This window comes from Macrosteles quadrilineatus, unplaced genomic scaffold (assembly GCF_028750875.1).
Source record: "Macrosteles quadrilineatus isolate MER2022 unplaced genomic scaffold, UCM_ALF_1.0 Scaffold_2__2_contigs__length_208266976, whole genome shotgun sequence".
NCBI classification, from domain to species: Eukaryota; Metazoa; Arthropoda; class Insecta; order Hemiptera; family Cicadellidae; genus Macrosteles; species Macrosteles quadrilineatus.
This window is the reverse complement of record NW_026542595.1, coordinates 21676116-21691682: the sequence shown is the minus strand read 5'-3', so window position 1 is coordinate 21691682 and position 15567 is coordinate 21676116. Positions and strand designations below refer to the sequence as shown.

General features: G+C 35.1%; 1 protein-coding gene across 1 annotated transcript in view; it reads left to right on the top strand.

Moving 5' to 3' along the window:
- Positions 1-14931, top strand: part of LOC128983990 (uncharacterized) — a 31867-nt gene extending 16936 nt beyond the window's left edge. Inside the window, exons 2-8 of the mRNA XM_054403272.1 lie at positions 4066-4300; positions 4493-4629; positions 8336-8462; positions 10666-10783; positions 10869-11241; positions 12482-12505; positions 14740-14931. Coding sequence (XP_054259247.1) covers positions 4066-4300; positions 4493-4629; positions 8336-8462; positions 10666-10783; positions 10869-11241; positions 12482-12505; positions 14740-14837 — 1112 coding nt within the window. The 3' untranslated portion in view covers positions 14838-14931. The remainder of the gene's footprint in view (positions 1-4065; positions 4301-4492; positions 4630-8335; positions 8463-10665; positions 10784-10868; positions 11242-12481; positions 12506-14739) is intronic.
- Positions 14932-15567: the final 636 nt, after the last annotated feature.

Here is a 15567-nt window from a genome sequence, read left to right as displayed (position 1 = left end):
TTGCACACAAAATAATAAAGTGAGGAATAAGTGTTGGATGGCTTAGTTTTTGTCAACAAAAACATAGCAGCCTAAGCCTTATAAGTATTTTACCTACGACAGTTTTTTAAAGTAGCCATTTCAGTCCAGTTCTTAGAATTAAAAAGTTTCACTTTACAGCTGTTTACTTTCATATCAGCATAGTTTCATTTCATATCAGCATAGTTTTTCTCATATCCACACAGGTAACGGACCAATGAGGTTCAAGTATTGAGAGAAAAGAATTAAAATTGTAATGCTTCGAACGTCAACTAATCAGCTGATCAGCTGATCAGTTGACCAATTTAATTGTTGATCCGACTTGTTCATGTTGATACTCGCGTATTCTAATTAAGTTGGTGGAAGTCCAAAAATAAATGAAGTATTTGCCGAATTGTACCTGATACAATATTATTTATGGTAAGAATGCTGCTAGCAATGTAATATTTAACAAACACGTAATTACAGGAAATCAGCTGATTATACAACAAGTCGTTGCATCACTTTCAGTGGCAATGACAATACACGAAAACATAACCTCTCTAAAAAGTTATCAGTAGTGATTGTTGGTAATTAAATCCAGATTGATAGTAATTAAAAAACGGTCGTAGGTAAAGTAGTGCAATCGTTGCGTAAACTACTATTTTTTACTCAAGTGTTTAATTTATTACAACACAAATTCAAAATATACTGTTTACGTGACCAGAATTATAATTTGTTTTTTAAGCTTTCGTTAGCGAGAAAGATTAGTAGTGCAAAAATATCATTACATAAATATCTAAGAATTAATACTTATCAATCCTGCTCACCGTACAAATAACATTATGTTTTGTTATAGTTATTAATTTATTTGTTTTATGCAAAATTTTCTCCCAAAACATTTAATACCACAGAGAAATAATCATGAATACATCAACACTGTTATAAGACCAGTGGCATTACTTTATACTGTATGTGATATTTACTTTGAGTTCATTGAGACAGACCCTTCCATTTTGAATTAAACATTAGATTTAAACTCTCTCGCAAAACATTTTCACGATCTGGAGCCATCAGACTTATAACGGTTTAATCTACCTGTAGGCAAATAATTCATTTGATTTAAAATTAACACTACGCCGATTCTGTATAACTTTTAAACTTGTATTTTAACCAATAACTGTTTAGTTAGTCACAGTAATAATAAACTTTGAATGTTTTTTTGTTGGGGGGGGGGGGTATTTGTAAATGCAGTAATTTATAAGATCTTCAGTATGCAAACCAACAAACTGTTACTGCCATTAAATATAACTATAGTTTCACAAATCTATTCAGACTATAATAAACAGCTGGTTATTCAATTATACAAGGTAACAGATGCTGCTGGATCCAGAAACAATTTGGCTTCTTGAATATTTCAGCCATGCAATACGCTGAGCTCTATAAATATTTAAGCGATCTTTGTAGTGTAAAATTTCCGAGTTTATGTATTGTAAAGTTCTCCATTGTCAGGTCTTAAAAAGTTGGAATAATTGAACCCGAAGGACCACAGCTCGCACAAGGTCCTAAGAGAATCCAGACACTGAGAAATGTGTGACCTCTCCAATGTATTCTCATTATCACGTTATTCTCTTTATTCTTGCAATGAGTACTCACTTGAAGTGGAAAAAGTGACACTTTGAACTAACTCGTCCATTTCACATTTAAATATGTAAGCAAAGACCTATGAAAACATTTTAAATTTAATATAACTCTTAAATATTTAAGGGATATAGTAAAAATATGATATTCACCTAAACTACTTTTCAACAGTTATATTTATCTACAGATAATGTCTAGGGTTGTGTTAGGCCTATTTCAATTTTGCTTGGGTTAGGTTTGGTTAGAACCGAGACATTACCTATAACTTGGTGCTTTGTTACATACATGATATAAATAGGGACTGTGAATCAACGGAAGAAGTCCTTAAATTGTTTCAGTAAGTTAAGTTAAATATGACTATTTCAAAAATTTCTGCATGACTATAGAACAAAAATTATACAGAATTTATAAGAATGTACTTGTATTGACGACTTGATTTTACCCGTATAAAAACTTACATCCTTCAATAATCCATGTAGAGTTGTTTAAAATAAGTTCGGGTTTTGAATTGTAAAATATAATAAATCATTAGTTTTTGGTAGTTGTGGTAATGTGACAGGCTTGAGAAAGAGCATCCAATAGCCCAAAGTCTGATATAAATCGGCCAACGCGAGATGCAGCCTCTTACCATTGTCGCCGTCAGCCACTTATCCAATCAGCGCTATTTGAGTTGGCCTTAACATCCTACAGGGTACTTCAAAGCCGTATGGTGCGAATCACTTAAAACAATGGATTAATCATGTTCAGTCGTAATACTTTCTTTTTATCGTATCTTAAAAACCCAACCATGTTAAATGAAACAAAGCAAAATATAAAAAAACTATCATTGACATTAAAATAACATTTTGTCATTAAACATATATTTTTTAAATATGTATCAATAAATAGTTTTAAATCACATTAAGCTCAATACAACTATAGTATGCCTATATTACTGAATAAACATGTAAGCAGACACAACTTTTTTTCACAATTCTTGGTTTCAATTTAAAGGTTTGGAAGATTAAGGTGCGATTCCCCCTAGGTTCAGTAAATATCAATTGTTTGGTTTATCAGTAATAGCTTACATTGTTCTGTAAGAGAGGATAAACTAAACAGTGTCTGGTGGCAGGGCTGCTATGAGTTATTTTATTATTGTTGAAGAACCGTATGTATTAATAAAAAATAAAAAAAAACAGTAAAAATCATGCACGATTTTATTTCTTTCTTTGTTGGGAAGCCTACCTTTTCCTACCTATTCCATCTTAGCCTTTCAGAACTGAAACTAGGCAAAATTAACCCTTGCTTATCTCAACTAGCCTAATCTGGTCAAGGTAAGGTAAGGTGGATTGCCTGTCTTCGTTTAACGGGGTGGTACATAATAATGATGCAAGTCATAGTAAGCGTGCCTCATAGAAAAATAATGGAAACGGTTGGGTACCATTATTATTTAAATTTAAAGTTTTTTTTAAAAATAATGAATAGCATGGATAAAAATTAAAAATTTATTATTAAAGTTCCTAGACTTCTTGTTTGACGAATTGAAATTAATTTATGATTGCAAATATTAAGTCTATAAAAATGGAGTCTATGAAAAAATACTATAAGAAAGAGCAAAATAAAAACCGATTCTACTTAATGCAGACGCAAAGGCTGAGTAAGTTAACTTCTTTTAATGCACGATGGCTTCTGGGAATATTGTGACGGCTCTGGTCTGGTCTGACGACACTACTGATGTTTGCAGAAATCCAGATAACGTCACTAGAGGTGCGCTATGGATCTGGAGCCGCCGTCCTGGACTGCGATACAATCTGCTCACCTCTGAGCTGGCCCCAGGCTCTGGTGTGGTCTGATGACAATGCCTGATGTTTGCAGGTATCCAGTGTGTCCAGATAACGTCACTAGAGGTGCGCTATGGATCTGGAGCCGCCGTCCTGGACTGCGATACAATCTGCTCACCTCTGAGCTGGCCCCAGGCTCTGGTGTGGTCTGATGACAATGCCTGATGTTTGCAGGTATCCAGTGTGTCCAGATAACGTCACTAGAGGTGCGCTATGGATCTGGAGCCGCCGTCCTGGACTGCGATACAATCTGCTCACCTCTGAGCTGGCCCCAGGCTCTGGTGTGGTCTGATGACAATGCCTGATGTTTGCAGGTATCCAGTGTGTCCAGATAACGTCACTAGAGGTGCGCTATGGATCTGGAGCCGCCGTCCTGGACTGCGATACAATCTGCTCACCTCTGAGCTGGCCCCAGGCTCTGGTGTGGTCTGATGACAATGCCTGATGTTTGCAGGTATCCAGTGTGTCCAGATAACGTCACTAGAGGTGCCACCAGAGGTGCGCTATGGATCTGGAGCCACCATCCTGGACTGCGAGTACAATCTCCTCGCCTCTGAGTCTGCCCCAGGCTCTGGTCTGGTCTGATGACACTGTCTGATGTTTCCAGGTATCCAGTGTGTCCAGATAACGTCACTAGAGGTGCCACCAGAGGTGCGCTATGGATCTGGAGCCGCCGTCCTGGACTGCGAGTACAATCTACTTGCCTCTGAGCTGGCCCCAGGCTCTGGTCTGGTCATCAAGTGGTTCTGGAACAACTCTCCAGCTCCCGTGTATCAGTGGATTCCAGGACAGAGGCCTCAGGACCTTGGTATGCTTAAGGGCCGGCTTGACCTCCGATACAGGTATCTTTAAAATTAATGGTGTGTCAAAGTAAATTCGTTTATGATGAGGATAACTAGTTTGTGTATAAAATATTATACGTTTTTTAAGATAATTTATTCAACTTTTTACTTTACGAACTTTAATCATTTTTAAAATTTTGTCTTGATATTTTTGACATTTTAATTATCTTATATAATTGTTATCGTTCTCAGAGCAAGTGACCACAACGCCACAATGCACCGCGCTCTCTACATCACCAACCCTACTCCTAAACTGTCAGGGGAGTACAAGTGCGCCGTCTCCACATTTTGGGACGAAGATTTCATGATAAAAAAGATGATTGTTTATGGTGAGTAAAAAGCAAAAGTTATTACTTGAACATTTCAGTGACTAAGGCATAAACAAGCACTAAACGTTTGAATAAAAAAGCCGAATCATATTTAACCGAAAACAACTTGAATAACTAATTCAGTTATATTGTAATTGCTTAATTAACTAATAAATTTAGGTTTAAAGTAACGAATTGACAACTCTTTATGTTGAAATATTACATATAGCTATGAAAAAGTACAAATTATTTATTAATAAATAAATATTTACTAAAAGTCATTATATAAATAAAACTGAAAATTTACTGTTGTTCAGGAAACATTAAATTATATTGCAATTAGTCTATTGACTTCATAATTCGTTCACTTATATAAATAGTAACCAACAATCTTACAATTTTTAAGCCGTTAAACGTACGTAAAAAGTACAACTCCTGACAATTAAAATAGGCACTGTACAACCACCAATTTCAGAGAATACGAAAAAAAAGAAGAAATATTTGACTGAATTTTCAACACCAAAACAGCAGTCCATGTTTGCAACAGACGCAATAAACTACGAAATATACAAAAAAAATATTTTATTGTCTTAGCTTTTATTTGGGTCATTGGACTTCCTTAAATCAATATCTTATTATTGTTTATAACGAGTTGTGTTCTTAATAACATTGCCTCATAAGTTGTCATACAACATAAAACTTAATCGATTTAAAATACACTAACAACTTGGAGTTTTAAATTTTCAAACAAGCTCATTATAAAAAAATACGGTTAGTTCCACCCTCAACTCAAATATTGTACATTGACTCAACGAGTGTTTAGGTTTCCGCTACACTGGATAGAAAAGTGTAGTTCTTACCACATTTTAAATTCCTTCACTGAAAAGAAAATTAAATACAAAAGTCAACATACAGTATCACGTTTAGCACTCTTTAGTAATATGGTAATTAATGTGCGTTAAATAAAAATTAAACTTACAGTTACTTGTTTTGTTTGTTTATTTATTCGGATGGCAAAAGAAAGTTTATTTTTATTTTTTATTTGTTTTGAAAAATAAAAAAAACCTTTGGGGACATACCAAAATCAAAACCAGTGAAACAATTGGGCTGCTTCACGGATTAATTAAATAGAAATATTTACATTGATTGCAACATTTTGTTGAAAACGAAGAAGACTTGTGACAGTTAAAGTACATCAGAACCAAACATAGGTTCTTCTATACAAACCACAGTGATACTTAGGTCTATGTGGTTACACTCGCTTTAAGTCAGTTACCAGAAAACTCTCAGACCTCGCTAACGGCTATATTTTGTGGAAATTGTTTATAAATCACCCCACAAGGAGAGAGCTGCAACTCCGTGCATGTCCCGGGGCGTCGATGGAACTCACTGAGCAGTCCAAGTTTCCCTGATGTAAATTATGCAGATGTCAAGAATCCTCCCCAGTTTTATGCTAATTCCAACAATACTGAATTGTATTATCGCGAAGAAAACACGTTCAGCGATCCAGTGTTTGACTTACAGAGTTTGTCTTTGAACTAGAGATTTAACAATGCTTGGCTTAACTGACAAGTTTCAAAGTCGGAAATGCGTTCCCAAACATAAACGAAATGTTCGTGTGAATATTTAAGGTTTTTAATTTAGTCTAACCCACAGTTGAAAACAATTTCGGGAACATGAAATAAACTATTTTATTACTTTACGTAAAGAATAAAAATGACGTATTTGTCAATCAATCGATAAAATGCCAGTTTTTGTCATTAAACTTCACCAAAAGATTATCACCGGGTTAGGTAAAATTATTCTAAAAGTATAAGCCTACAAAATTTTGAAAAGGTTTGTTCCTGATTGCACGGCTCTAATGATATGTACACATGCTGTACATTGTCCGATACAGTGTCCACTGCTACTAATTACCTTTAACACCTGTATTGACAATCTATTAGATTGTTTTTTGTAAAATTCTAAGAGTATTTTGCATTGATATATTTTTACTATATATTTTATCTATCAATAATCAATTGAGGTGGGTACGTGACCTAGGTGCGTATTGTAACCAAAATATTAGTGAAGGATGAATGTAGAATGATGTGAGAAGATCTGTGTAAATACAGAGTACAATAAATAAACCTAGCATAAATTTTTAGGCTTATTTGCGTAATAAACGAATCTAGATGATGAGTGATTAATAAGAAATATCCTCGGGCTGTATTACATGAAGGTGGTTTGTTTACTAAGGCCTTCTCATCTGAGATTCAGTAGGGCCACATGAGGTTGACAGTGTTGCCCTGGGTCTCTACAGTAGTTGGCTGCTCAAAGGCACCTGCCTTTAACTTCATATCTGCCACACATCACCAAAACATTGATCTGATATGAGATTGACATGAGGAGCTATACATGAAATGTTTTAATGTTATTTATTACTTTCTTTGGGATCTATGAAATGAACATTTAAATGCAGAGAAAATAAACGGTATCAGTATTCTGACACATACTTTCTCCCATAAGTTTGTCAACAACCTTTATCATGTGTAAGCGGTGAGAGTAAATATACGGAAATGGGATTTGTACAATTTTATTCAGAATTTAAAGGACTATAACATACTAAATTTGTATCAAAATTGTTCGAGCCAATTTGGGAAAATCCGATTTTTCCGTTATTTTATGGGGTTTTTATGGGAAAATAACATAATTTACAATAACTTTTGAACCGTAATTTTTACAGAAATGGGATTTGTACAATTTTGTTCAGAATATAAAGGACTATAACATACAAAATTGTTATCAAAACCGTTCGGGCCATTTTTCGGAAAATCATATTTTTCGGTTTTTTATGGGGTTTTATGGGAAAATCCCCATTAAAAAAAAATTTCTAAACAATGAAAAAACAATTGACTGTTACCTGTACAAACATTATTTAGATTATCTAGATAAATACCTCTGAGAAGGTCAATAAAAGTGTAAAAACTTATATAAAAAAAAAAAATCATTTAAAAATCACTAACCTTTTTGGATAAGTAAGTCCCCTTGTATTAATTGTGCAAGTCATCATTAATAATCTATTCCACTTGTTTCATAAAAAATACTTCGGCAAAATGTGACTAAAGACTAAATTAACTAAGAAGTGATTCCATTAACTAAGTATGTGATGCTTAAATTTAACTAAATTCGCTATGTCATTATTTACTAACCAAACTGTAGGATTAAATATGTCGGTGGGAGGGGCACTTCAGAGTAAGGTTGAGATTTATCTCTTGGAAACGCAATCGAAGATTTAACTAGATAAATCTTTGAAACAACTATGAAGACAAGAAGTATTAAAAGGAACAAAATCTGTTTACAAAGAGTGAGCAACTTCTGTCGATTTCCTGATCCTTGTGAATACATTAGCATCTGTTAGCCTGAACCAACAGTCGCGTACATCGGGTACGGCTGCTCACAATTGATATTGACTCGAGAGTGAATAACCATTTATTAAGGACAAAGTCTGAAATATGAACTTTAGATTAGAATAGACATAACTTGTATAGCCTACTGTTTACAGAGTCAAAAAATGTAGTCCTAATATCGAGCCCCACACAAAATATTCTAATTATATCTTTCGTGGTGGGTGGATACATAAAACATTTGTTTGGGTTTTGATAGTGTATTAAAAATATGTTTCAAAATACAACACTTCTCTGTGACTATAAACACTTGGTTTAAGTAAATCATGAAATGTTTGCAGTGCCAGAGAAGGACTTGACGTTGATGTCTAGCCGCGCGGACTACGAGACTGTCAACGTGTCATGTCGGGCCACCGGCGTCTACCCAGAGCCTAAGTTATTTTTATACATTGTCGCTGAAAACAAAACGTAAGCATTACACTTGAATGACTTATAGAATCAAATACATGCTAGTTTTAAAGCCTTGCAGTTTTAATAACTGCAAACTACTAATTAAAGGTTGTTTTTATTATTGCAATAAGTGCAATATTGTGATTTTAAAACAATAATTTCTGAGGCAAAAGTAAGGTTTTGATAAAAAAAAGTTGACAAAGATTATTTAAAATGATAATCATTGATCGAATATTGACTTTATACTGTTGTAGAGATTAATGGGATAGGAATAATAACTGAAAATACATGATAAGCAAGTATGTGATGCTTGAACAAGAAAACCTTCAACATAACTTTATTGGAGCACCAAACAACCTGTCATACTTATAATACAACACTTAACAGCATCCATTTAAAATAAATTGGTTAAATGTTTTTATTGCTTTTGTCAAGTTCCTAACTGCAATGGGAATTATAAATTTATTTTAGGTTTATAACATTCACGTCACACTTCTGAATTCAGTGTTGTGACTTCGAAAGACACACCGGGAATACACCCAACTCCTGCTCGGTTTTTTCATTGCCTAAATAAAATTAACTGTTCAGAGCCCATACATTCAAATCGTAATTGGTTCTCAACGGTCCTGGCAATTTTCATATGTTTCAATTGGCACTGCCCTTTTTTTAAAGAATGAGAACTCTCTCGACCCAATGAGCGCGTTCTCCCTAATACTCTGGTCTTAAATATATTATGCATATAATAATATTATTATAGGAAGCGAGGTTTGGCTGTTTCCAGTATTAATTATTAAAAAAGTGTTTTACCCCTAAGTAAACATGCAGTGTTTAAACTTTGTGACGGAAAGCAAAAACGTACTAATGAAAAAACAACGATATACAGCTAGAGGTGTTGCTGTTACTGTGTTGTCTGTACAGTAGGTCGCTGGTGGCAGGTACGAGGGTAGAGACGACTGCCAGGTCCGGGGAGTACGATATACAGCTAGAGGTGTTGCTGTTACTGTGTTGTCTGTACAGCAGCTCGCTGGTGGCAGGCATGAGGGTAGAGACGACTGCCAGGTCCGGGGAGTATGATATACAGCCAGAGGTGTTGCTGTTATACTGTGTTGTATGTACAGTAGATCGCTGGTGGCAGGTACGAGGGTAGAGACGACTGCCAGATCCGGGGAGTACGATATACAGCTAGAGGTGTTGCTGTTACTGTGTTGTCTGTACAGCAGCTCGCTGGTGGCAGGTACGAGGGTAGAGACGACTGCCAGATCCGGGGAGTACGATATACAGCTAGAGGTGTTGCTGTTACTGTGTTGTCTGTACAGCAGCTCGCTGGTGGCAGGCATGAGGGTAGAGACGACTGCCAGGTCCGGGGAGTATGATATACAGCCAGAGGTGTTGCTGTTATACTGTGTTGTATGTACAGTAGATCGCTGGTGGCAGGTACGAGGGTAGAGACGACTGCCAGATCCGGGGAGTACGATATACAGCTAGAGGTGTTGCTGTTACTGTGTTGTCTGTACAGCAGCTCGCTGGTGGCAGGTACGAGGGTAGAGACGACTGCCAGATCCGGGAAGTACGATATACAGCTAGAGGTGTTGCTGTTACTGTGTTGTCTGTACAGCAGCTCGCTGGTGGCAGGCATGAGGGTAGAGACGACTGCCAGGTCCGGGGAGTATGATATACAGCCAGAGGTGTTGCTGTTATACTGTGTTGTATGTACAGTAGATCGCTGGTGGCAGGTACGAGGGTAGAGACGACTGCCAGATCCGGGAAGTACGATATACAGCTAGAGGTGTTGCTGTTATACTGTGTTGTATGTACAGTAGATCGCTAGTGGCAGGTACGAGGGTAGAGACGACTGCCAGATCCGGGAAGTACGATATACAGCTAGAGGTGTTGCTGTTAAACTGTGTTGTCTGTACAGTAGGTCACTGGTGGCAGGTACGAGGGTAGAGACGACTGCCAGGTCCGGGGAGTACGATATACAGCTAGAGGTGTTGCTGTTATACTGTGTTGTCTGTACAGTAGGTTGCTGGTGGCAGGTACGATGGTAGAGACGACTGCCAGGTCCGGGGAGTAAGATGTACAGCTAGAGGTGTTGCTGTTATACTGTGTTGTCTGTACAGTAGGTCACTGGTGGCAGGCACGAGGGTAGAGACGACTGCCAGGTCCGGGGAGTACGATATACAGCTAGAGGTGTTGCTGTTATACTGTGTTGTCTGTACAGTAGGTTGCTGGTGGCAGGTACGAGGGTAGAGACGACTGCCAGGTCCGGGGAGTACGATATACAGCTAGAGGTGTTGCTGTTATACTGTGGTGTCTGTACAGTAGGTCGCTGGTGGCAGGTACGAGGGTAGAGACGACTGCCAGGTCCGGGGAGTACGATATACAGCTAGAGGTGTTGCTGTTACTGTGTTGTCTGTACAGTAGGTTGCTGGTAGCAGGTACGAGGGTAGAGACGACTGCCAGGTCCGGGGAGTACGATATACAGCTAGAGGTGTTGCTGTTATACTGTGTTGTCTGTACAGTAGGTCGCTGGTGGCAGGTACGAGGGTAGAGACGACTGCCAGGTCCGGGGAGTACGATATACAGCTAGAGGTGTTGCTGTTACTGTGTTGTCTGTACAGTAGGTCGCTGGTGGCAGGTACGAGGGTAGAGACGACTGCCAGGTCCGGGGAGTACGATATACAGCTAGAGGTGTTGCTGTCAGACACGGGGCTGGATACTCCCACCACACTTTGCTGCGAGTTGAGGATACCTGAAACATCGTACCACAATAATAGTACTATTGTCTACTATCCAGGTGAGGATTACAATAACCAAGAACCTTGTATTCCAGAATGCACTGTCTATGTTAAGGCCCAACTAATATTCCCCTTTAATGATATATAATGAGAGGCAAAATAAGCACGATAAACTTTCAAAACTAGTTTCAAAACTCAAGTAAACTTCTATATCCTCAATGTGTATAACAATAGGAATAATGCGTATAACCCCAGCGATCGTATATCGGCGAGTCTCAGAAATTACGAGTCTTTTAAGTCCTCTTGTCTTACACCCTTACCCTTTATAATCTTCTCCAGGATTATGTACTGTATATTGAATATCAAAGAAAATAAGTTAAGTCATAAAATATGAAAATATTTATATGCTTGTAAGAGTGTCTTACTATTTATACTTATATTTTTTGTATTGCATGTATATTTTATACAGTATATCAAAATAATTCATAATGTTATTTCTAGTTAATGCCCTAGTTAAAAAAAAATACCATAGTACGTATACTTTGTGCGATACTTTGAAGCACTCGACTTTTTGATTTCCCTTCCTGCGTTGCAGTTGCTATTGAATACATCCTACAAATCCAAATTTGTCATGTGAAAGATAGACGAAGAAAATGAATCAGTGGAAATCACGTAGTAATGAAGTTGACGAATGCTTTGATTCAGTGTAAAAAGTCAGAGTATAGGATCTATGTTTGCTTCTCATTTAGAGTGAAACAAAAAGGTCTGTGTGTTGGGAGCTGGCACCGCTAGTGAGACGGGGCGCGGCGATTGTTCGTTACCTACAAGACAAAGAGATCTTTGTATATAGTCGCTGGAGATATCAACAACTGTCAAAGTGTTTTCCTTGTGTATATCATTTCCCTCTTTATTCGTATAATGTGACATTGTACCCGTTACGACTGGCAAAATACCATTGTCACGTTTGTACCTTTGTAACGTCCTAAACAAAATGTTATTCAGTTGAATAATGATTTCTCTGCTTTATGTCCTAGTGTTCTATAGTTCAAATAAAAATGTAAATGCATATGTGAACTGATCTTGGCACTCACCACTCTATTGCGAATGATAAATTTCGTAAAATACTCATTTAAATGTGGAAATATATTTTAAATATAATAAGCAATGTAACTAAGTTACTTGTAACATCTATCCTATTTATAACATACTGCTATTACAATTTTAAATTTGTTAAAAAAAAGTGTAAATGTAAAATAGACTGTCTGTACTAGGTGTATTAACTAAAATTTTATTTTATAGGAAGCACGGACAGTATATCTAGTGGTAAGTAAATTTAAGAGTACTAAAGCCATTACAACAATGTTTCGTTCTCTGTATTTGGTCAGCAAAATTTGAAAAATAAACTTAATCATGCAGATGTCATATCATAATACAATTATACACATTTGAAAATTAATGTTAAAATTCTAAGCAAAGGAAAACTAATGGATTCAAGCGAAGAATACTTCATATACAAATAATACCTGAACATTCCAAGTCATATTTTAAATAGTCAAATCTTCGTCAAAACTTAACAAATAGATAATCAATATATAATTAAAAGTTCCAAACCCTGTCTCTTTAAAAAATCATCTCTAAAAAACATATTATAATTACAAAAAAAAGGAACAAAAAGTTAAGTGTTCACTAATGAAGTTTGAAAATGGACTCATGTCTGAAGCATGTTACTTGTATAAAAATGTAATAATGTCAGGGGCGAGTTTAGTTTACTATTTTTACATGTAGAATAGGTTTAGTGTTACCCTTTATGACAAAACAAAACTCGCCATTCTTCATTAACCAATCTGTATTAAAATAAGAAAGGTGAGTGCATAGGCTACACTTTTTTTTAATGTCACGGAAAACCTTAAGTTAATTCACATACGATATCAAATAAAAATAGTCGTAACGAATCAATACTATTCTCAATATTTAATAAGATTCGAAACAGTACAATTGTGGTCAATTTTTCTTTAAACATCTGCGATCGTATTGAGAAGACAGTAACGACCAAGCCGTGATTAAAGTAACAAATTATCTATATTTTTGGAAAATATTATATTAATTTATTTTTAGATTAAAGTACATTTAAAATTATATTTGAAAAATTTAACAACGCAATATTTATGATAAATCTATTGAATCAACAAATAGCAATCCTCATTATTTTATCGGCTAACATTTGTCACCAATCAGTATTAAGAACAAAATACAATATTTTACTTAAAATATAATAGCTAAATAACAATTAGTTCTACCAATCCTTTGGAGGTCAACATGATGCATTCTCCTTTTATACCCAAAGTAGCAATTACAGGCAAAAGGATTTGGTGCTTCCATTCCAAGAAGAAAAAAACAGGGTTCAATTTGTTTCGTAGCAACGAGTGATTTTATAAACATATATAGAGAGTAACATTATTGAAGTTTTTAAAATAACCTTATTGTTAAAAGTGTTTCACTTAACAACAAATATAAAACTATTTTAATTCTTAATGCACCTTTAGAAATTATAGTTGTTCATTTCTGTATATGTTTCTAGTTGATTCAACAACACATTAAATATTTTCATAGAGACATTACATATCGTTTTATGCTGTGTAAGAAATACAATTAACTAATAGCAGTTTGAGCACAAGAAAATCTATAAGGGGAGATGAGGAAAATAAAGATTTGTGAAAATAAAAATGCATAATTCTGTATTGTACCAAAATAAATTAGACCTTACCCCTACCAGATCTTTGATGTAAATAATTATACCCCAAAGGCTTGAAACGCTTTGTGTATAAAAAAGATTTTTTTTTACATAATTCTATACTAAATTCCAAATAATGATCGGGATTTAGCTGAGATACGGTAATACTATCTTAAAAGCTGCAAGTCGAAGCATTAGATGAGCGATCAGCACCACCATGACTGCCTCTTCTGGCACTGTACAGTGCTTTGGCTCTAAGCTGATGACTTTCATAATTTAGTTACAAACGGTTAGTATGAATTAAACACCGTATGCAAGTATTTCAAAATCAGATTTTAAAGGGGGTTACAAACCATTTTCCAAAGTTTATCTATTTTATTTAAAAACAATAAACAAATGGTCGTTTGAATCTGTTTTTATAAATAGTTTATAAAAACAGATTTAAACGACCAAAATTTAAATAGAACACAAACACTAAATTTCTTTTAATTATTAAAAGAAATTTAGTGTTTGTGTTCTATTTAAATTAACAAATGTTAAGTACAAAACATACAATTCATTTATAAAACCAATAAATAAGCTTGAGGAATCATTTTTACACATAACCAGATTAGGATTATTTTAAATAGTATCTTCTGATATTTCATACAGTATAAAATCTTACTGTTCTTGCAATGCATATAATATAATAATATAATATAAAATGAAAACGATAAGCATGGAACTTGGATTAAGAAATCTTAGTATGAAAATGTCATTATTATTTCCTTACTGATTTTATTGTGTTTCCCCCATGTACTATATAAATGATACGTTCTGTTCCCAGCCATGGCTGAGAGTGGAGGCCCTCCGTTGTCGCCGTCCATCGCAGCGAACCTTCTCTTGTATTACGTCATCACCTTGTATGTTCACCAAAGAGTTTAGTCTACAATGTTGTTACGTTATAAAGTCTTGTATAGTTATAGTTATTGATTTTGTAACTCTACAGTATTGTATGTAAATATACGAGTATTATTCGTAAGAATCAAACGTGTGGCTATATCAACCAACTCACAGTTATATTGACAATTAATTGTTTAAAAGGTTTTTTACAGAAACCAAAAAAGGTTATAGAAAAGAACAACACTTTTATTAGAATGCTGTAAGTATGCCATTTTTATGTTAACATAATACCAACTTTACAAAACAGTCTCTTACTAACAAAAATGAAACGAACGATAGAAATTAAGCCGAATCACCCTGATTTGTGAGATACGACAAGTTGTTATAGAAGTATGTAATATTTGAGGATATTTGCATTATGAACAAAAACGCGTTTTACTTCCATTAAAAATACTCCCTTATTGATCCAATGCATAATATAAAACCAATAGGCCTACGTATTTACAAAAGTGGAAAAACATAACATTAGTGATGTAAAATGATGTGATGTGGCTATAAGGTCGTCCGTACTGGTTACACAAATTATGATTAAATAGACACAAATAAATGGTATGCATTCAACATCCAGTTTGTAGTTTGGTGTCAATTTTAAATATTAAATCACCGAAAATGCCAAGACAAATATTTATAAATAAAAAAAATAAAAAAAATGGAAAACTGACGAATAAGATATTACCATAAACTGTGAGATCCAAAGACGTAACGGTAATGC